Raw genomic sequence first — 22,064 nt, forward strand, 5'->3', positions numbered from 1 at the left:
ATAACAGCTGAATCAGAAAGTTTGAACTACTCAGTTACTTTCTTCAAAGGCAAATGATTTGCAGATGAAATAAAGAATGAAAATTGGAAGGTGAATACCATCCTCTTGGCTGCAGAGTTCAGTCATTTAAAGAATAGCCAAGAACATCCAGGATTGTGATGACTGGTTTAAAAAATGTATTTGATAGATATGGTAATCAAATCACCAAGCAAAGGAGCTAATCTGAAGATGCCACTGAAACGGGACATTCCGAGAACTCTCCACGGGGCTTGGTAATTAAACCCAGGTGCTTTGTTTTCTTGGCATCGTGCTAAGCAAGTCTGACCTATCAGTGACTTCCCGTTCCCATCTGCCATCAGGCAGTAGTGAAATGTAGGAGTGGCCTCAGTTCCTTCCTAGAGGAAGAAGGAGACGTGATTAACTGGATAACCCAAGGGGAAGTCTCAGAAATGTGCACAGAGTAAAGGAGAATGGCTCTCCTTGGGGTCGGGGTGGAATGGTTCGCCATGCAGGGGAAAGTTGGGTTTCTCACGTTACAGGAGTTCTTCTTCACATCCACTGTGACTAGAGTGTTCCAAAGATGACAGCTCCCTTGGCTTCTCAGCCATATTTTAGCAAGAAATATTGGGAATAGGATGAGGAGTGGGAGGTGAGTGGGGGCAGGAGGGAGATGTGTGAGGAGCAGACTTGAAAGCAAAGAGAGAAAAGGGGAGAGCATGGCAACATACTCCCATAAATATGAAAACAAATGGGCTTCAGATGGCTTGAGGCACAAATGACATTTCTCTTTAATGGGAAACACACTTTGAATAAAACCAAGCAAGCATCATCCATCATCTTTCCTCCTGATGTGCCTTAACAATCAGTGTACGTGAGGGCAATCTGGGACTCACTTGGGGATTGTGGGCTAGAGCTGTGGTCGGGAGATGAGGCTTGTCTGGGCTCCAGGAACACAGAGCTGGGCGCCCAGGGGTGGCCGAGGTTGGGGGTGGGGCGGGAGGGAAGCCAAGGCTGGGATGTACCATCAAGGGTTTCTGTAGTGGGCTGCTTCTTACAGGAGTAATCCATCTCTGTCATGGGCATGCCATCCCTGACAGCTCATTGTCACCCTAACAGGGAGGTGGTAGAAAGGAAGGCAGGGGGAGAGAGCAGGGTTTGAGTTATGCCCGGAAAAACTGTAAAAAAAAACTGTGTACATTTGCTCTGGTTCATTCTTTGCCTGCAGGGCCCAGAGCTTCCCTGGCAGGCTTCGCCTATCTCTATCCTCTCCCTAAACAAAAGTTGTATGCCCTGTTTCTTGCTCTCAGCTTATCTGGTGGACACAACCGGTCTGGCATGAAAATACCTACTAATAGGTTCATCTGTTATTATCATGTAATGGGCCACCATCTCAACAGAGCCTCTTGGGAAGCAGCGCCCTGATGGAAGGATGGGCTTGAATGGAGGAATTTCAAACACTGTGTGGTCAGGGCAGGAATTAGCGTGAGGTGTGCAAGGCACTCGCAGTGGGAACAAAATTGAAGTGGGGAGTAAGACAAACAAACACAAATCCCTATTGATTAAGACAAAGAATACGTTATTACAGTATTTTTTAGAAATTAAAATTAATGCAAGAAGTCCACGATGAACAGTGTCAAACTTTTAAGTACAGAACACATGGGCCTGGATTAGGGTGAGGCAATGAGGCACTCACTCTCAGGGTCATGCAAGTGAATGATTGGATCTGGTCTTTATTTAAAAGTTCGATATTTTTGTCCCTGAGGTGTTGGGGCTTGCGAGGCCACGCGATGGACCACTGCATGCGCCGTTAGTTCTGGCCCCAGCCTTGTTCTGCAGCCCAGCGATGATTCTCTTTCTGAATTCATATCGTCTCTTCGCAATACATTTTCTTTTGCTTAAGCTGGGTTGAGTGGGGTTCTGTTTCTGAAAACCAGTAATCCCTAATGCAGAAAGAAACGTTCACTTCTTTCCCTTCACAGAGCCCTGTCAGAGAATCTTTTCTTCTAGATTCAGTCTGCTATTTCAAGTTGTAAAGAGCAATTTTCTAACAATAATAAGGATTTCCTTTTCAAATATATTGCTTCTAATCTCATCAATCTAATACAATGGTTTTCGTTTTTACCTGTTCCCTCAAAAGATCTACTCATAGTTTTACATGGTTACAGTGATAATGAACATATAATTTTGTATTCTGGGTTTTTTTTTTTTTTTTTTTGGTGAATTTTGTATACCAAAGGTTTTCCATGTTGTTACATGTCTGTGGCTCTAGGCCATTCCATTGAGTTTTATGCTCCATATTTTACTTATGAAATCTCTTATTGTTAGACTTATAAATTGTCTCCAATTTTCCATTTAATGGATATTGTGAAAATGAATATGTTCATCCCCATGGATTTTGTTTCTTCAGTTATTTCTTTGAATTATGGTCCCGGAAGTCTGATTTCTGAGCCAAAGTCCCTTGTTAGACTTCTTAATATGTAATTTGTATTGCCATATAATTTTTAACAGCACTTAGAATTTATAGTGAAAACAATAGAATTTGAACCAAAAAGAATCTTACACATAAGCTACCTCATTTCACATTTAAGTAGGAGTGGGGGAAGTAACTGTCTTTAAAATTTGATTTATTTATGATATCATTCAGTTTTAAAATTGAGCCCCAGATACATTTTTACATCTCACTTGCAGTAGAGCCTTATGGTTGCACCAACTATTTTTTCTTCTCTCCCGTTAATTTTGCAAACCAGAGGAACAATCATTTGGAATTACTTTATTTTACTACCATGTCGCTGACAATAATGTTCTTCCTTGTGGCATGCCTCCATTCCAGTCCCTCTTCCTCCTGTGTTAGCCAGATCTCTGTCTTGGGAACCAACTTTGGGGAGTCTCCATTCCAGGTAGTGCCATGACCACTGGGCTGCTAATACTGAGCAACACTGTAAATTCTCTTCCTGTCCCCAAATTCTCTTTCTCTGTTCTGTTGGGCTGGGACCTCCACCACCATTTACCAAGTCAGTCTCTGTTTCTCTTAGCTCAGATTCTCCAGAAAACATTTATTGGGCTCTATCCAGCTTATGGTTTCGTTCTCTTTAGATTAGCTTTGTATCTTCGTTTCTTCCAAAGGGGCTGAAGAGCAGTTCCAAAGAATGGGCAGCTGTCTGGATAGGTAGTCTAACACTGTGCCTCTTGAAATTGAGCATCATTTTGGGGTTCAGTATTTTGATACATAGAAGGTTCTGGAAGGAAACAATTCAGTCAGGTGTTTCCAGGAAGAAACTTTCAAGAAAGGACTACCTTCAGAGGAATGGACAGCATTAAGGGGACTGGACCAGAAATGTTGATGCACCCTGAGTTTGGCAGCAGTGGGGAGCTGCTGCCACTTGAGGCCAAAAGTGGAAAATGGCAGAAATAGTGTTATATAGCCTGGTGAAAAATGGTGCCCTGGAAGAAAGACTGCTTGATAAAGCCGCAGTCATGAAGGATGCTGGTAGTGCTCAGAGATAGTACACTGAAGTGGGGAGGGCAAGAAGAAGAAATACTCCTGCCTCTCTCTCGTACCATCCTCCTTTTCTGGCATTGGCCAAACTCAAAGGGAAGTCAGCCACCAATAGAGCCGGGGGTGTGGTTTGTCAGGGTCCAGCTCCAGGGGCACAGAGCAGAGCAGAGAAGGGATTGGGGGAATCAAAAGAAAAATATTGGCAACCGTTTGTCTACGTGTCTTCCCATATAGTACTTGAAACAGGTTCATGGAGTGGTTGAGGAGACTGAGGTAAATTGACCAGGGGCATCAGATCTTTTCTGATGTAAGGTAGCTTATCCATCAGTAAACTTGCTGATGGTCACAGAGCTGGTATGTCCCTGGGATGTGAACGCATCTGTGCCACCGTAAAGATAACAGGATCAAACACCGTGTATACAGATAGTATTCAGGCACTGTGCTAAGTCAATCACAATCTTTAGCTCATTTAATCTTTACAGCAGCTCTGAGGGCTGAATACCATCACTCCCGGAGGGTGCCAGGCTTGGCGTGCTCCATTTTCAGGAGGCTCTTGGTAGGTACCAACAGTCATGAGATGTCTTCTTCTATGGAGAAATAATGATTCGAAATGACATTTTCCCTGGTCCTTGGAACTAGCCCACAAGGAAGGTACTGTCCCCATCTTACAGGTGGTGGAATTCAGGTTTGATAGATGTGTAGCTCAAAAACACTCACATGATACTAAGGCACGGCCAGTATTTGAGCCACTTGGACTGACTGTGATATCTGCCCTCTTTGCTTTGATTCACTCGTCACACTTTCTCATCCACCTTCAAATCAGTTACAGAGCTTGAAAAGAAACCTAGGGATTTGTTCCTGAGAGTCAGTGTGGATCCAATTTGTTGCGCCTTTGGCAATCCCTGTCTCCTTATCCGGACTTGTAGAATGAAACCTCCTGTCTCTTTTTGTCCTCTGTCAGAACAGGGTAATTGGAAAAAGTAAAGGAAAGAGTGAATGAATGAACGAATGAATGAGTAAGTAGATAGCATACATATTCTCATTCTGACTCTATGAAATCCATAATTTCACCTCTTTATTGTGTCATTAAAACCCTGGGGTGGGTGGTTATTCCCTTTTTGCTGAAAATCAGGTCGCTGGAAGATGAAAGCTGCATGATTCCAATGTCATTTTCCTGGTGATTTGCAAGTTGCCTCCAATAGCCTTTCGGATGGTGGGAGCTGAAAAAGCCTGCAACAAATATTTAATAGACACGTTTATTTGGTGTGTTGGGAGCTGAACAGAACCCTTTGCGGGTTTATAATCTGAGAAGTGGATGTTAGATCCTGTACGCTAAGGGGGCCATGCGAACTGGTCCAGGATCAAACAGCCACTGCTTGAGAGGCCGAGTCCTTTCCCCTTGACCGAAGAATGGTCCACTTTGGGCAGGGAGATTGTCCTTGATTGCCCTTGAACTGGTTCAGATTTGGGAGGGTCTATATGGAGCCAGGAGGGAGGAATGGAAGATGTGCTCAGCCAGCCACATCACCTGAACCAGTTCTGGTGACCAGGAGGGGGACTGATGGGCATCTTTATTCATGGGGGCAGGTATTATTACCAGGGTAGCGCTTCTTTAACATCCTGTCCGTATAATTCACCTGGCAATCTTGTAAAAATGCAGATTTTGACTCACTAAGTCTGGGGTGGGGCCTGCATTTCTTCACTTCTTATACAAGTTCCCAGGTGGCACTGACATTGTTGGTCCAAGGGTCTAGGATAGCAAGGTCCTAGGACATGCATTTATCTTATTGCCATAGTGCTCTCATTAGTAGGTCAGTGAATTCTAAGTAGCTTTACTTGGGGACAGGCTAGTCTTATACAGGAGCATCTGATGTCATGGAAAGTGTGGCCACTGTCACTGTACTCATGTTGGAATCATCACTGTTGTTACTATTTGTTGAGGATCTCAATTGGGGAAAAATGCTTGCAAGCCCCAGAAACTTGCTCAAAGACGCTCAGATAGAAAGAGAATTTATTGTGAGATACAGACAAAGCCCTTAGAACCCAATTACGGCCCTCTGAGACTGGAGCTAGAAAGAGCCATTTCTCCAACACTAATGTCTTCATCCGTACAGGGGAGGTGATCATACTTGCTTGAGATGTTGTGAGGATTAACGAAGATAAATGCCATGCACAGTGCCTGACACACAGACAGTTATTTTTACTACTAAATTTAAAAACTGTAAAGACAGTGAGATTATTATTATTATGGGGTGGCAATGTGTTATCGTGTAATAGGAAGGCCAAGGCCAAAACCTTGGTTTTAGATCCCAGCTACACACCTACGGCTACAGTCTGGGTGGATCTCTTAAGGTCCCTGAACCCCATTGAAAAAAATCAGTTCTTGGGGCACCTGGGTGGCTCAGTCGTTAGGCGTCTGCCTTTGGCTCGGGTCATGATCCCAGGGTCCTGGGATCTAGCCCCACATCGGGCTCCCTGCTCCACGGGAAGCCTGCTTCTCCCTCTCCCACTCCCCCTGCTTGTGTTCCCTCTTTCGCTGTGTCTCTCTCTGTCAAATAAATAAAGATAAAATCTTTAAAAAAAAAATAAGTTCTTGCTTCATGGAGACTGGAAGGATTCAATGAGAGAATGCGTGATGACACATTCATTAAAAATGAAAAGTACTATTCTGGAGTAACTTTTTCCTGTCCTGTGATGGCTGGGAAGAAGGGGCTGACTTAGACAAATATTGAAGAGAGAAGAGTGCCACCCTTCAGCAGCACTATTACACCTAAAAGAAAAAAAAAAAGATTTCGAAAAGGAGAAGTAAAGTTTGGCTAATGGCCCCAGTTGGCTTGGCGATTATCTTCCTAAGTGTAAATTCTAGTGCCTCCAGGAAAACATCATACCCTTTGTTAATTGTAACTTGAGGGCTCTCCCAAGGGGCCTCTCCTCTCCTGCACTCCCGTAAAACAGTGTGTCTGCCTGAGTCTGTCTCTACATCCTTTGAAAAAGACTGTAAAAAAGACCCACAAAAGGAAAATCGAGTACCTTTCAACTTTTTTCTCACTTTCTAGTTCTTAAGTTTCATTGAACATTAAAAGTTTTTATGGGTAGCCGGGAAAGGCGTTTTGCCACTTGAAGCTAAGGTGTGACTCAAATTACGGGAGACTCCATTTCCAAAGTGGTATTTAGCGAGTTTCACACATATCTTTTTTACAGGACATTTGCACTGGGGCAGAGGGGCGGGAAAAGTGACAGTTAGCAGCTCTCTGGTAACTTGCCCTTGCAGCCCAGGTGTGGTCACAGTGTAGCCTGGAGGGTTCTTTCCTTCGATCGATCCCTTTCCTTCATGCCTTACCGAACAGCAGCGAGATGCTTTTCCATGCACGAATGGGCTGCAGGCCACTTGCCTCCAGAAGCTCCCACCTGGGCGTGGACAGGGGACTGACATCGGGAGGCGCAGAGAGGGCCTGTCTCAGTGGGTGCATACAATGTCGGGGTTCAACTGTCTGGGGGGTTGTGTGTGAGGTCTTGGCGTTTTAATTGTACTACCGTCTTAGCATTTTGCTCTGCGTTGGGTGAAAAGGAACCATGTCCAGATAGCAATATAGAATCTGTCTTTGTCTGTCTCTCTCCACTGTTTAATGCTTGCAAGACTTTGGTTGTGAAAGCCACAGACAGCTTCCATTTTCCAAAGGATAAGAAGAAACAAGCAGAATTGCTCCATTATTTAGTAGAAAGGGTAAGCAGTAGTATTGACACACAGATAACATTTTTTAAAAATCCCATAGATTTCAGGGCCGTGAACTAATTAATACCTGCAAAGTCACGCACTGAAGAATTGAAGATGTGTGAACCTGCCCTCTCTTTCTTCTTGGAAGCAATGTCCTCTTGCCTAGGGCATAACCATCTAGTTAATCTGGTCAATAATTCTAAAGCTTTTTTGTTTTGTTTTGTTTTTTTTTAATGGGAGGGCTGATTTGTCTTGTTTGATTTTTTTTTTTTTAACATTTGTCAAATTAGCTAGGTAATCACCTAGTTGGTACTTTTCCCAAGGAGACCCAACTTGAATGTAGAAATTATAAAATGATTTCTCCTGCCAATTAGAACAGAAAGCAATCCTCACCCACCTACTGCCAAATCTATCACAGTCTATAAACAGGAATCCAGAAAACAGGGGTGTGTGGGAGGAACCCGATGAGAAAGTTTCTCTTTTTATATTTCGCAGAAAGCCAACTCCAAAGAGGCAAAGTGGCCTGTTTGGTTCAACTACTAATAAAATGCCTTCTACAATTGAGAACCAAATCCCCCCGAAGTCTATTTACCCGTATTTCCAGCGCACTACAAGACACAGGAGACAAATTATTTTTTAAACTCACAAGAGAAACCTCGTCTTCCCTTAAAGTCAAGCAAATCTGAGTTGACTTCCCTCATAAATTCAAGAACAAAAAGTTATAAATTGAACATATGAAGGACATTGCCTTCTTTAAAGTGATGTCTCCTTGCCTTAATGGATTTAGCTATGGCAGGGAGTCAGAGTAAAGCTGTCTTAACTAAATCTTTGACTGATTATGCATTTTTTCCCTATTCATACAGGATAGATTCATCATCCCAATTTGTCAAGGTGGCGAAGTTCCAATTAATTACACCCGGCAAACCTCGGCTTGCGCTCTGCCCATGTCAGGCCTAATCTAGTGCCTCATTTGCCGGCAGCCCAATGAAGAGGTATCAGAGGTTTGTGCCTCTGGTCCTTTACTGTGATGGATGCCCCTGGTGGCGTGGCTGGTGGCAGCAGCAGAGCTGGGGACGCCTCTCTCCTCCGAGCCTAGGACTCGCGGCTCCTGCACTAATTTGAGGGTTCATCTGTATAGTGGATGTTGTCGTCAAGTCTATCCTTCGTGGCGGGGCTGAAGGCTTTCCCTGCTGCATGGGCTGTGTAAATACCTACACAGGTTCTACATTTCTGTCCCATTTGTCCTTGCAAAACGGGGGGAAAAAAAAAAAAAAAAGAAGGCAACTTGTCCTCGAGCTGAGTTTCTGAGCTCTTTAGTGGCTGATGTGTGTTGCAGGCGAAAATCACAGGTACCAGCAAGGTGGACCCAGAGCATTTATGAATATCTGCACGTGCTCCTGTGTGCGTCTTTGTGCTATTTATAGCCAATGCTATGCTCTTTTGACTACGGCGACTTTGCTTTCATGCTCGTAGCTTATCAGGGAATGACCTGCTAACAAAGATTATTTATTAAGCGAGGTGAGGCCCACTGGATAATGATACGCGATCTCTGGTGCTTGCAGGGACTCATGTTTGATGCGCAACCAGAGCCCTGTGCTGGGCCGGGAGATATATTGGCATAACATCTCTTTGGACGATTGTTTTTATCCTCATTTAAGCTGGGAAGTCTCCGCTCAGAGAGTTAAGTGACTTGCACAAAGCCGCACAAGCAGTAAATGTGGAGACTGGATTTGAACCAAGGTGTACCTGATTATAAGGTTTCAGCTCTTTCTAGCACCCAGTTGTACTCCTTCCTCTAGTCACACTCTGCCCAGGCCTACGACCCTTGCCTTTCTTTTCTTTCTTTTTTTTTAAAGATTTTATTTATTTATTTGAAAGAGCGTGGGATAGAGAGCTAGAGGAAGCACGAGCAGGGGCAGCAGCAGAGGGAGAGGGAGAAGCAGCCTCCTCAATGAACAGGGAGCCGGATTGTGGGGCTCGATCCCAGGACCCGGGGATCATGACCTGAGCCAAAGGGGCAGACACTTAACCGACTGAGCCACCCAGGCGCCCCGACCCTTGTCTTTCTAACCTGCAGACCACAGCGAGAAGCTGCACCATCTTGGCAGGGTTGCGGAGCTGTATGACTGTGCTGTTGCTGGGGCCGTGTCTCCACTGGTCCGTGGGACTCGCCGGCCAGGGGGCGTAGGGGAGCCAAAGCCTGGGCATGCTCCCAGATTGCCTTGACCACTTCCTTCTTTCGCTGTCCAAGGCTCTCACCCATTGAGTCAGCCCTCCACTCTCAGCTTTGGATGAACACCGCCCAAAGGTTGTGAGGTCTGGATCCCAGAGTAGCCACTGGAAGGTTGGATGATGCAGCCCAGGGGGTCGGTTACACACAGGGTGAGCCTTGACCCAGGGAAAATTGGGGATGGGAAGGAGCCAAGCTGACACAGACCCCCTCCCTTCCTGCTTTTGTGGCCCACCCCGGAGGTATGGCACCTCCTTACTTCCCTTGAAGACAAGTCCCACATGCTAAGTGGACGAGTGTGCTGAGCTACATACAGGCTGTTTCTGGGGCTCACAGTGAGTCAGTGGCTGGTCAGTAACACACTGCACTGCACCGCCTTACATCTTGGCCTCACTTCTCTTTTAACCCACCTCATTTTCAAAACAGAGTGTCGCATCTTAATCCTTACGTCCAGACCTGAGACAAGGTTATGGTGGCAGTAGGAGCATAGCTGACTTCTCACCCACGCAGCCTACACAGAAGAGACCCCAAAAGGGATTGTCATGTTTTGGAAAGAATTAAGTCACATCAAAGATCAACTTTTAATTTAAATAAGACTTCAAGTGCATTAATATTCAGCATTTACATTCCTTCCTGGTTCGCAAATATAATGTGTTTTACAGTTATCAAAAACATATGCTGCTTTTCAGCAGCATTTTATATACAACTTGTTCAGCAGAAGGTGTCAGCATCCCAATATGTTTTGCTAAGCTTTGGCTTTAACCATTGTGATGAAAGAATTCAAGTGCAACAGTGTCAACTTTTTGAATGTAGATGGAGGTGTTGCCAAAGGGTAACTCATGCTCCAAGAAAAAAGAAGGGGGTTATTTATTATTTCTTTCATTGAACTAATTTTTGTGATGTTTCTATTATGAAGAGGTCTCTGTACCAAGCTTGGTGAGACCTACATGGGTGAATCAATCCCAGATCTTGTTTTCAAGGAACGTTCAGTCTAGTGAAATACCTTCTTGAAGAAGCTGGTGGTAGAATTCTTCTTATGAAAGGAGTCTGCTAAACTGTGGAGCCATACTGATTGTTAAAATATTGTGATACTGTCATGGCTGTTGGTGAATATGCACTATCCTAAGCCTCCTACACCTGGCCTACCTGATCCCTCTCCTTTGGTCTGTTGACTAAAGCAGTAATGCCTGGCTTGGCAGGGGAGGCTAAGTCCTTCCTCCAGCTCTATGGCCAGTACCTATTCTGATGGCTCAGAACCCATGGCTCATTTGTTAGATTTGTGGAATTTCTTTTGTGAAAGCAGCAGGATGCTGTGCCCATTAAATATGGATGATCTACACCCTTACAGTTACAATCTCTAACTAAGAATGTGGATCTGTTTCTATCTTTTTTTTTTTTTCCTGTCAATTTTGCCTCATGTATTTTGAGGCCCTGTTATTAGGTGCATACTGTTATATCTTCTTGATGAATGGGCTCATTTATTATGAAGAAATGTCCCTAGGAAGTTTATTTTATCTGGTATGGATATAGCCACATTCACTTTGTTTCGCTGAGTTTGCATGGCCTGTCTTTTCCCATCCTTTTATTTAACTGATCTGTATCCTTGCATTTACAGTCTCTCTCTTATAGATGGCATTTAGGTGGGTCTTGTTTTTGTTGTTGTTGTTGTTTGTTTGTTTTTAAACCCAGGCTGACAATCTCTGCCTTTTAATAGGAATTACTTGTCTATTTATATTTAATGGATGTTTTGGTATGGTTGGGTTTAGTCTGACATTTTGCTGTTTGTTTTCTTTCTATTTGTACTTCTGTCTTTTGTTCCTCTCTTCCTTTCTTGCCTTTTTTAGGTTATTAAATTTATTTTTATCATTTCATTTCAGTTCCTCTATTGGATCTTACCTCTTAGGAAATTTTTTTTTATAAATTGTTGCTCTAGGAAGTATAATATATATCTCAGTTACTAGCTTATCACAGTCTATTTAGTGCTATTATTGTTCTGTTTCATGTAAAATATAAGACCCTTGAGACAATGATTTTAGTTATTCTTCTCCCTCATCCTTTGGGCTATTGTTATCATATGTTTGTATGCATAAGTATACTGTTGACCCTTGAACAACATGGGTTTGAATTGCCCAGGTCCACTTATATGTGGATGGTTTTTCAATAAATACATTACTGTAAATGTATTTTCTCTTCCTTATGATTTCTTAATAACATTTTCTTTTCTCCAGCTTACTTTATTTTAATAAGATAGCATATAATACATATAACAGACAAAATATGTGTTAACTGACTCTTTATGTTATCAGTAAGGCTTCTGGTCAACAGTAGGCTATGAGTAGTTACATTTTTGGGGAGTCAAAAGTTATACCTGGATTTTTGACTGCATGGGAGGTTGGAGCCCCTATTCCTGGCATTGTTCAAGGATTAACTGTATTATAAACTCTGAAATACTCTGAAATGTGTATGTATATGTATATATGTATATATATATATAATTCTTAAAAAATAGTCACCTGCCTTTTAAAGATACTCAGAGGAAAAAAAGATAGTCTTTTGTTTTTGCCCTCACTCACCATTCCAGTGCTCTTCATTTTTCCCTATGGATCTAAGTTTTCATCCTAGCATCATTCCCCTCTGTTCTGAAGAACTTCCTTTTGCATTTCTTGAGGCATAATTCTGTATAGACATGCATATTATCCAGTGTGGTTCTAGTTTCCATCTGCTTTTGCCTCTCTCTAGTGACTTCAAATAGAAATGAATGTGGATTAAGGGGCGCCTGGGTGGCTCTGTTGGTTGAGTGTCTGACCCTTGATTTCAGCTTGGGTCATGGTCTCGGGGTCATGGGATCGAGCCCCTCATTGGGCTCTGCACTGGGTGTGGGGTTTGCTTGGGATTCTCTCTCCCTCTGTCCCTTCCCCCCACCCCCTGCCTCATACTCAAGTTCTCTCTCTCTCTCTCTAAAAAAATAATAATAATAATAAAATACCAGAAGTGACTGAACTTGTATTTCCAGTGACAAGTCATTTCTAGGGGCTCAGCCTTGCTACAAAAGCATTTTGGGAATGAGATTGCAAAACCAGGAGCCTCTGGGCTGGCTTTCCATCTGTAGTACTGACTTAACACTGACTTAACATATCTTAAGCTTATCTTTAGATTTGGAAGATTTTATATAAAACTGTGGATTTCTGGCTTCTCTTGAAAAATTAGAACCCCTGTAAATTTAGGCTCTAAATTCTGTTACTTCATTTGGTACCACCAGCCAGAGGTGGATAGCATTCCTGGTGCCGGTGAAACTGTAGTATTTAGTTTCCCATGATTTCCCATTTTGATTGAGTCACCAACACTATCCTGCTGGTTCCTGCGGTCCAGAATGAGGAATTAGAACTTCTCCATGCAATACATCATCCAGGGGTGTATCCTGGGGTGATCTAGAAAGTGAATTGAGGTAATTTATATATTTGCAATTCAGATCAGGTAAGTGACTAGGTGGGACATTCAGAAGACCCTGTGTTTGTGCTTCTTTAAGATCAAATGGAATCTTCTGTGATGGGAATGTGAGTATGGGGAACTCTTGTCATAGTTAAAAAAAAAAAGAAAGAAATCTCTTGAATTCTTAGATGAAGACTCCAAGCCTGAATCAATGGCATTACATTTCTTTGGCTAGGTGAATTTATGCATATTGGATGGAAGACTTCCATATCATAACAGAGGCCATGTTTTCTGAGTGTGTTTTCTGCTCGGAAGGTAAACCTTAGCATAAAGGAATGGCTCAATAATACAATCTTTGCAGAGATGGCAAGGCTTCAGACTGTCCTGGGAAAGATATAGGTGAAATGCAAAATAATCTTGCTGCAACAATTATTAGACATACCGGGAAACCCTTTTGCCTCTTTGCCATCTTGGAATCTCTTAAAAAATTATTATGATTTTTTAAAAAGATTTTATTTATTTGTCAGAGAGAGAGAGAGCGCACAGGCAGGGGGATCGGCAGGCAGATGGAGAAGCAGACTCCCTGCTGAGCAAGGAGCCCAATGTGGGACTCAATCCCAGGATTCTGGGATCATGACCTGAGCCAAAGGCAGATGCTTAACCAACTGAGCCACCCAGACATCTCAAAAAAATTATGATTACACTGACTTCCAAGGACTCCAGGATGACTTCAGATTCAGACACTCTGCTAGATTGCACAGCCTATCTGTGGGCCAGAGGTGTGGTACTGAACGAAAGTATAGGAACCAGAAAGAACAAATGGAAAAGGAGAAGGTATCCCAAACAAGGAGCATGCTGGTGGTCAGTGGTGAAGGATGCGATTCATGATCTAGTATGAGATGAGGTTGAACTCCTCCTGTGCACTTTGCAAGAAGAACCCGAGAAGAAACTTCCAGTCCAGCTAGGGTGGCCCATATAGCCATCTGTCAATGTGAACAGATCAACAAACACTCTTCAGTTTATTTGATCCTCTTTGAAGCTTCATGGAGAAAAAAAATAAACTTCTTCCGATGACAGAAATTTAGAAAAGACAAGAGGAATGGGATCTCTGTCCCAAATCCATCCTTTTAGATTAATGCTCACTAATGGATATTAAAACATGGTAGATTAATGAGAGCCCGATAGACCATGCAGCTGAAAAAACACACTTTCTTTTGACAGCTAGGCAGTTAAGAGATGCCTAGGAATTAAGGAGCAGCTCAGATTAAATTACCCTCTTCATTAAGACATCCTTTCCTTCGTAAATTGTGAGCTGGGGGAGAGGAGCAAAGAGATGCCATGATCACCAGAGGTTATTCATTGAAGCTGTAGTTTGTGACCATAGAAATAAAAGACACAGTTAGATTTTATATACCGACCGGTTAACCAAACATGGATCAACAGGAGGCAGGAGCAAGGGATGCTGGGCTTTTGGATAAGCAGCTGCTGGAAATCATGAGGAGCTTGGATGGAGAGAAATGAAGGAGCCTGCCAGGTGTTGGTTGGCCAGCATACCAGTGAAGTGTGTTTTCGTCACTGGATTGCTGTTTGCTCTCTGTGCTGATTATGTACTGTGTGAAATTAGCTAAGTTGGAACTACATTTCCCAGAATTCCCTCCCCTGGCTGGTGCCTTGTTGGGGTTGCTCACAGGAGAAATTTTGTGTGAGATTTGGAGGATAGAAGTAAAGCAGAAGCCAATTTTATGCTCCAACAGTTGGGGTAGATTGGGCTCCAAGCACTGTGGCAGCCAATACGCATTGTCACTGATGTGCTATCTCACCTCGCTGGCATGGACCAGCACCTGGATCTGCAGCTCCTCTGTCTTCCATAAGTTCCTTCCAGTGTGCAGCTCTGTGGTAGAGGATGCCAGCTATTTTTTCATGCCACCATGACTTTTAAGTTAGAGGTGGTGAGAGACAACTGGGGCATCCAGATTATATTTGTGGGTTACAGTTTATGTGTGTGGGGTCCAGTCCTTCATTATTCTCCCCCACTTTATATATAACTTTTCCACAAGACTGCCCACCTAGCTGACTTAATAATGGCAACTTCAGGCACACCACCCGATGGAGAGGCAACAGCTTGCATAGACTCTTCTCCATCCTCCAGGTCTAATTTGGCGACACATCTATTATTCTAAATGCCTCATAGTAGTTTTGCTTCTTGGGTCAAATCCCCACTGATACCCTGAGTCTACAGGTGGTATGCAGATATGCAAATTGACTTCTTGTGGGTCTTATTACTCAGTAATTGGGGTGTCTGTCCTTATTAAGTGCTAGCTTTCCTTTGGCTACAGGCTCTAGGACAATCGAAGTTAAACTATGATGAGCTCTCTTTATCTTCTGTACAGTGATGAAGGCTGCTGAAATGGAAAGATTCTCGTAAAATTGCCCTAATTACTAGATTCTAGTAAAATTGTGATGGAATACAGTCTGCCTATTGTGCCTTCTCATTGCTGTCTTTGATATACACCCACCAGAGTCAATGCAATCACTGTGCTTTTACTCATATAACACTTGAAATGTGGGAGGTTCATTCTTGATTTTCTCCTCTGCCTTCAAGAGTTAGTGGGGTAACTAACTTTCCTAATCCAGAAAAATGGGTTACTTCTTATCGTTTTATGGAAATTTAGCTGTAATTCCTAGGTTAGAAAATGAGAGCAAGGCTTGAGGTTATTTTTCAGTAAATTATTTTGCATTGTGGAACTGAGAGCCGTGTGTCACTGTATCGGAGATCTTATGGATAAAAGGAAAGGAACTAGCATGTTTGGCATGTTTGTTATGTCTCCTGAGCTTCATATGGATTTTTTTCATTATCTCATTGAATCCCCAAATTATGCAGTGAAATGGGGACTAGTTTTTTTTTTTTAAAAGATTTTATTTATTTATTTGACAGAGAGAGAGATAGCGAGAGCAGTAACACAAGCAGGGGGAATGGGAGAGGGAGAAGCAGGCTTCTTGCCGAGCAGGGAGCCCGATGTGGGACTCGATCCCAGGACCCTGGGATCATGACCTGAGCCAAAGGCAGACGCTTAACGACTGAGCCACCCAGGCGCCCATGAAATGGGGATTAGTATCCCCCCGCTCAGAGGTGAGAACATGGAGTCTTGGAGCAGTTCAATTACTTGGCTAGGTTCTGCTAGTATGTGAGCAGTTTTAATCTTTCTATTTCAAAAGATCTTGATTTGATCATAATGGCTCATAGCACATTTCACTTTGCTTGTTTCTTCCACAAATCTTTTATTAGGCAAGTAATGTAAACAAACTATGCCCTAAAGCTATTCAAGGGTGCACATACGCTGCTCAGGTAGACCAGAGAGATGTTGGAATTTCCTCTGGAGTGGAAAATTCACCCAACACTGCCCCTCCACGGCTTCTTGCACCCCCAGCCCCTTTGTTCTCTCTAGTTTCCATGGAGGGAAATGTCCTTCTCATAAGCATGGTTTTGTGGTTTTCTTGATAGGTTGTTCCCATCCTTTTGGGGCAGTGTCTGGGGACAGGGGCTACTGCTATGCAATGTTTCCAGCCTTGTGTGTTATCTACATCCACTTAGCACTACGTTTGGAATGAACTTGGTTCATTTGTTTACTTTATGCTTTTAAATAACTGCATGCTGTAAATAATTCTGATCAAAGCTGAAGATAGGCTACTTTCATCTCATTGCTCTTATCTGGTGGGGCTTGATGAGATCTGCTTCTAATTAGTTTATATAATGAGGAGTTCAGTTGGATGAGAAGTCCACAACAATATGCTTCTCAAATGTTGTGTTAATAGGGTATTCTTTTCAGGCCACATTCAACTCAATTTCCCTTGCCCTCACCATCATCGTCCTCACCGTCAGCACCAAAAGTACTTCTTGAGTGTCTGTGTGTGATCATGACACATGTCTACACCATATGAACATTTGTGGGGAGACACTGCGGTGCAGTGGAAAGAGAACTGGCTGAGGCAGGGGATCAAGTTCTTATTCCAGCTTTCCAATGTAGCCAGCTCTGTGTCCTGGAGCACCCGAGTAATGGGAACAAGGATGCCTTCTTCCTTCTTTTCTTATCTCAAAAGATTAATAAAGATAAACTTTGTACTTGGGGCACCTGGGTGGCTCAGTCGGTTAAACATCTGACTTTTGATTTTGGCTCAGGTCATGATCTCAGGGTTGTGAGATCGAGCCCCACACTGGGCTCCATGCTGGACATGAGGCCTGCTTAAGATTCTTTCTCTCCTTCTCCCTCTGCCCCTCGCATGCTCTCTCTCTAAAAAACAAAACAAAACCAAAAAACCACCTTTGTACTTAACGAATGTTAATCCACTTCAGATGACAAAAAAAGAAAGGAAATGCTAGTCAAATCAAAGATTTATTTTTATTGGATCCCTTGATTTTTATGTGCTTCCGTAGTTTATTTTAAGATGGTGGTTTTCAAATAATGTGAGCCAGCGTGTCCTCTGATGGCAGCCTCGTGGTGTTGGGGTGATTCAACCCATTCTCATCAGAAGAGCTCTATTTTTATCCTTTTTTCATCATACGATTTTTAAATTAAGACTTTTCTTTTTTTTTTAGAACAGTTTAAGGTTCACAGTGAAATTGATGGGCGGTTATAAAGATTTCCCATATACCCCTGACCCCCTCCTCATGTAGCTTCTTGCATTATCAACATCCTACACCAGAGTGATAACATTTGTTACAACTGATGAACATACCTAGACACATCACAATCACCCCAAATCCATAATTTACATTAGGGTTCACTCTTGATGGTGTATATTCTATGGGCTTGGACAAATATATAATGACATGCATCCACCATTACATTATCATACAGAAGAGTTTCCCTGTCCCCAAAATCCTCTTTGCTCTGCTTGTTCATCCCTCTCCCTCCTCTTCATAATGAAATTTTTATATTGGAGTGATGAATAAGTTTGACTGGAAATAAAAAAAAAACAAGCTTCTGATACTTAAGTTTGAAACCGATGATGTTAGATAAGGTTCTTGATGACTTTATGCTTACAACAAACATGAGGTGGACAGAAAATGTCTATGTCCTGTACAAAAGTTGATGAATCTGGAGTAGAAGGCCAGTCTAAGTATTAGAATTAGGGCTTATATTAGGGAAAGTAATAATGGAGATTCCAAATTTAGTTCTGATTTTGTGTGTTTGGCAGGAGCTGTAAGTGAATATGCTCTTCTTCTCTGACTTTGGGAGGTGGGGCAAGGAGTGGCTCAGCTAACTAGGAATCAAAATGCCAAGTGATATAGGTCCTAGAAAGAACAATGGTTGGGAAGCTAGAAGACATGGGTCTCATACAGCAATTGCACCCATATGTGGTAATGAGCAAGTCACTTCCCCATGAAGATGCTCATTTGAGCATTCACAACAGTTTTTTTCACTAAGGTTTTTTTTTTTTTTCTTTTTTTGGACAGATACTGAGGTCAAAGTAATGATAACTTGAACCTCTAAAAATATTCTAATATTTTATGCTCAGTGCTGCCATTTAGGGGGGGAGTGCAGGTGGATGGAGGGAATAGGGAGAGTGATCCAGGAGGTGTGGGGAGATGAATGAGGGAGGCACAAGGTTGGAAAAGGAGCTTTGCCTGATTTCCTTCCTACTTCTACTTTTGTCTTTCCAGTCGTCAGAAAGATGGTGGGGTTTTGGGGGAGGTTCATTGCTTGGGAGTATTCGCTAACTCCATGATCTAGGCATCCTAGCGGCTCCATCCTTTACTTGACAGATTCTAGTCCTCAGTGGAAGCCATCTATGGGACCTAGGCCTTCTGCAGAGATCACATTTTCCAGAGGAGGGAAATGGGAACCCATCAAGCTGATATTTGGTTTTGCTAACCAAAGACATCAGAGTTGACCAGCCCACTTCTGGGCAGTCATTTTTGGCAGGAGACTTAAAGACAGCAGTCATGGAGAGCTTTTTATGAGGATGCAGGGCATCCATAGACATAAAAAGCAGAAGAGATGCTTGTTAGTTATGGGGAAGGTGAAAGGCTCAGAAAACTGATTAGCGTAGCAGTGTGGTCAGATGGAAATGAAAGCTCAGAAGCATAATCGTTAATTGGGTGCTTACCTACTAATTTGAGCTTGGATGTCAGCAGCACTGCACTTCATTTCAAACCCAGGGTCAGACTTTAATGCTACATCATAAATTACGTAAAGGCACAACACTAACAATTAGATAATTATGGAGACCCATGCTGTTGCAATTTAACTGGGCAAGTTCAGGGCAAACATGACAGGAATACTGTTTAACTCTCAGACTGCTGGCAGGACTTTTTTTTTTTTCTCAAAGAGACAAATGAATGCATAAGATGATGTGGTTGGCTGGCTTTCAAAGCCTGTGGGTTCAATAATTTCTTTCCAGGAGCTGGGCTCATCAGATGACCCAAACAGACTCTGAAGCAATATTAAAGAAGTGTTAATTATATCTTAGAAAAATCCAGTCTTTAAATCCACACCAGTTGAAGCACCTGGGGGTGGGCTGGGTTCCAGCTAAACTTGAAGCTTAAGCTTAAAACCAAAGCTAATTTTTATCATTATGAGATGTTCTAGAGATGAAACATGTGATCTTTCAATCCCGGGTCCCTAACATTAATGTGGGAATGAAAATAGGAGATTCGGGGTCCATATTTTATGGTCATTGCATTCATCCTGGTGAACAAGTGGCAGATTCCACTGATGAAGGTGTTTTCATGACCAATGAGAACTGGCAAAGCTGGCTGGTACCTCTGTTCTGTACATCATCCATTCATTCATTGACTTGAGCACCTCTGTGTGCTGGGTATAGGGGATAAGACGTCATTAGATCGGCATTTAAACATCGGTCTGATTTCCTGGTGGAGTCAGAAGACGTGTGGAGGGTTGGCCCACATTCCTGTAATAAGGGTGTTATTTCTGGGAGAGGTTTGTTTTCATTGTCAGAACGTGAGCTTGAGAAAGTCAAGAGCCACGCCTTATTTTCTTTCCATTCCCACAGGCCCAGCACAGGGAGAGGGGTTCATTTGAAGAAACAGCCGGGTCTAAGAGCTTTGCTGAAGGAATGAATAACTTTCATCCAGAAAAGAAGAGAAAGTTTTCATCCAGAAAGGAAGAAGAGCGGTTTAACTGAAGTTTAGGTTTTAGAAACTCATATTGCCTGACAAATGAGATCCCATTTTAACTTCCCAAAAGTAATTTTGAAAAACTGAATTCTATCATGTAGGCTATTGTCTATTAAATACGGATCTACTTTGTTTCCTCTTGTTCCAAAAAAGATACCATGTGACCAGCCCTAGTGTGTGCAGGTGATGTTACAAAGATCATAGAATCAGGAACCATGGAATTTAAGATTGTAGGCTTCATAGGGAGTTCAATATTGAGTCCCTTTGTTTTACATATAAGAGAGTGGGTTTTCCCCCTGAGACCTTGGGGTATGCAGGCCTAGACTGGGAGGGATGTGGCTCAGGGCTACAACACAAAGAAGGAGATAGAAGGGGGGCTGAGACTAAAAATATCCCTAGGGCTCACTAATCTGGCATTGAGGACATGCCACAGAGGAAACTGCTCTGTGTGTATGTGTGTGTTGTGTGTGTGTGTGTGTGTGTGTGTGCCAACAGAGTTGTCTAATTCCAGAACTGTACGAGAGTAGGGAATGTTAGAAGCAAGCCTACTCCTGGGGAAGAGAGCTATCCTCTTCCATCAGATTCCACCTCTTGCTGGTGAGGGATGGTGTTTGGACAGCTGTCTTCCACGTGCTCTCTTGAGACCATAGTGTGCTTGCATCCAGAGCGTTTGATGACATGGCAGGTCATCACAGAGAGTTTGGAACGGACCACACCAGCACTAGCCAAAGAGAACAGGACTCAGTGATCGTCAGAGCTCTTTCTTGGGCAGGAATGTAGCTAGGGCTGACCTTGTAAACCCAGAGAACACTTCTGGATTGCTGAGATTTATCAGGAGGGAGGATTCTGGGGAGGGGAGAAAGACAGTATTCTCTCAACCTAGGTGAGGTTTGATCTGGGGCTCATTTAATTTGAGTATTGAAAAATCCCTTCATTTATACCCCAAGCTACTTAAGTGGGAGCATTAGTTACATGTACACAGGAAATGGAAGTCTGGAGAGGATAGAGAGAGCAAGGATGTTTCAGACTGTAGAAACTAAATCGAACCATCCCATCAACAAAAGGTGGTAATTTTTTGGTATGTGGTAGTAATACACAAAATGATTAAGAACAGAGCTCTACTAAAACAATTCTATTTTTTAAAGATTTATTTATTTATTTGAGAGAGAGAGAGAGAGCGCAGGGGGAGGGGTTGGGGAAGAGGGAGAGAGAAACTCAAGCAGACTCCATGCTGAGCACAGAGCCCCATGAGGGGCTTGATCTCATAACCCGGAGATCAGACCTGACCTGAAACCAAGAGTTGGATGCTTAACCAACTGCCCCACCTAGGTACCCCTCTACTAAAACATTCTTATGCAGAAGAAAATGCCATCTCTCAGAATGCCATGTCAACATTTACCTTGGCCAAAGTCCTTTTAATCACATCGTAATTTTTGTCCACCCAAATTCTCCAAATAATGGGTCAAGTCAGGAAACGTACTTCTCTGGCCAATGTTATATAAACATAAATAATGCTACACATAATATTCTCTTAATTCTTAAAAACCTTACAAAAAGAAACCAGTGAAGATTAGCAGAGTGGCTTTTTTGAACCATCTAAAAAAGACTTGTGAGCAGTCAATGGAGTATGTTTGGGTTTGCTGTGCATTGGTGGTTGGCTGTTAGTTAATCAATCAGATGCTCGTTGTCTTTGGGAAGTCAACTCATGGAGGGGTCCCTATAATTCAAAGAAGTCATGTTTTTAGAGAAGCACTCCGTAGTACTTGAGTAAATTCACATCTGCTTTATTTTACCTGCCCCAACTCCATTCCTCAAGTGAGTTTATCATGAACTCAGCTAATTAGATCACAATTAAATAACAAAAAAGAATAATGACTCCTTATCGAGCCCAGGAGAGTTGCAATTTTCAGAGGAGAACCATACTGCTCTCTCTGATATGGCGGTTCTTCCCCAATGGTCAAGGTAACACTCAAGTTAATTGCTTGTCTTCCCTGGTTTTATTTTGTTACAAGTGAGAGCAAAAGGAGAACGAGAAAAAGCAGTCAGAGTTGTGCCT

At 42.8% G+C, this 22,064-nt stretch overlaps 1 protein-coding gene across 1 annotated transcript in view; it reads left to right on the forward strand.

Annotated features, from left to right (window-relative positions):
• The window catches only part of FAM169B (Protein), a 256,991-nt gene extending 235,827 nt beyond the window's left edge, over positions 1-21,164 (forward strand). The window contains exon 8 of the mRNA XM_081831589.1: positions 19,885-21,164. Within this exon, the coding sequence (XP_081687715.1) occupies positions 19,885-19,913 (29 nt within the window). The 3' untranslated portion in view covers positions 19,914-21,164. The remainder of the gene's footprint in view (positions 1-19,884) is intronic.
• Positions 21,165-22,064: the final 900 nt, after the last annotated feature.

This window comes from Leptonychotes weddellii, chromosome 9, assembly GCF_054177405.1.
Source record: "Leptonychotes weddellii isolate Sample4059 chromosome 9, ASM5417740v2, whole genome shotgun sequence".
NCBI lineage: Eukaryota > Metazoa > Chordata > Mammalia > Carnivora > Phocidae > Leptonychotes > Leptonychotes weddellii.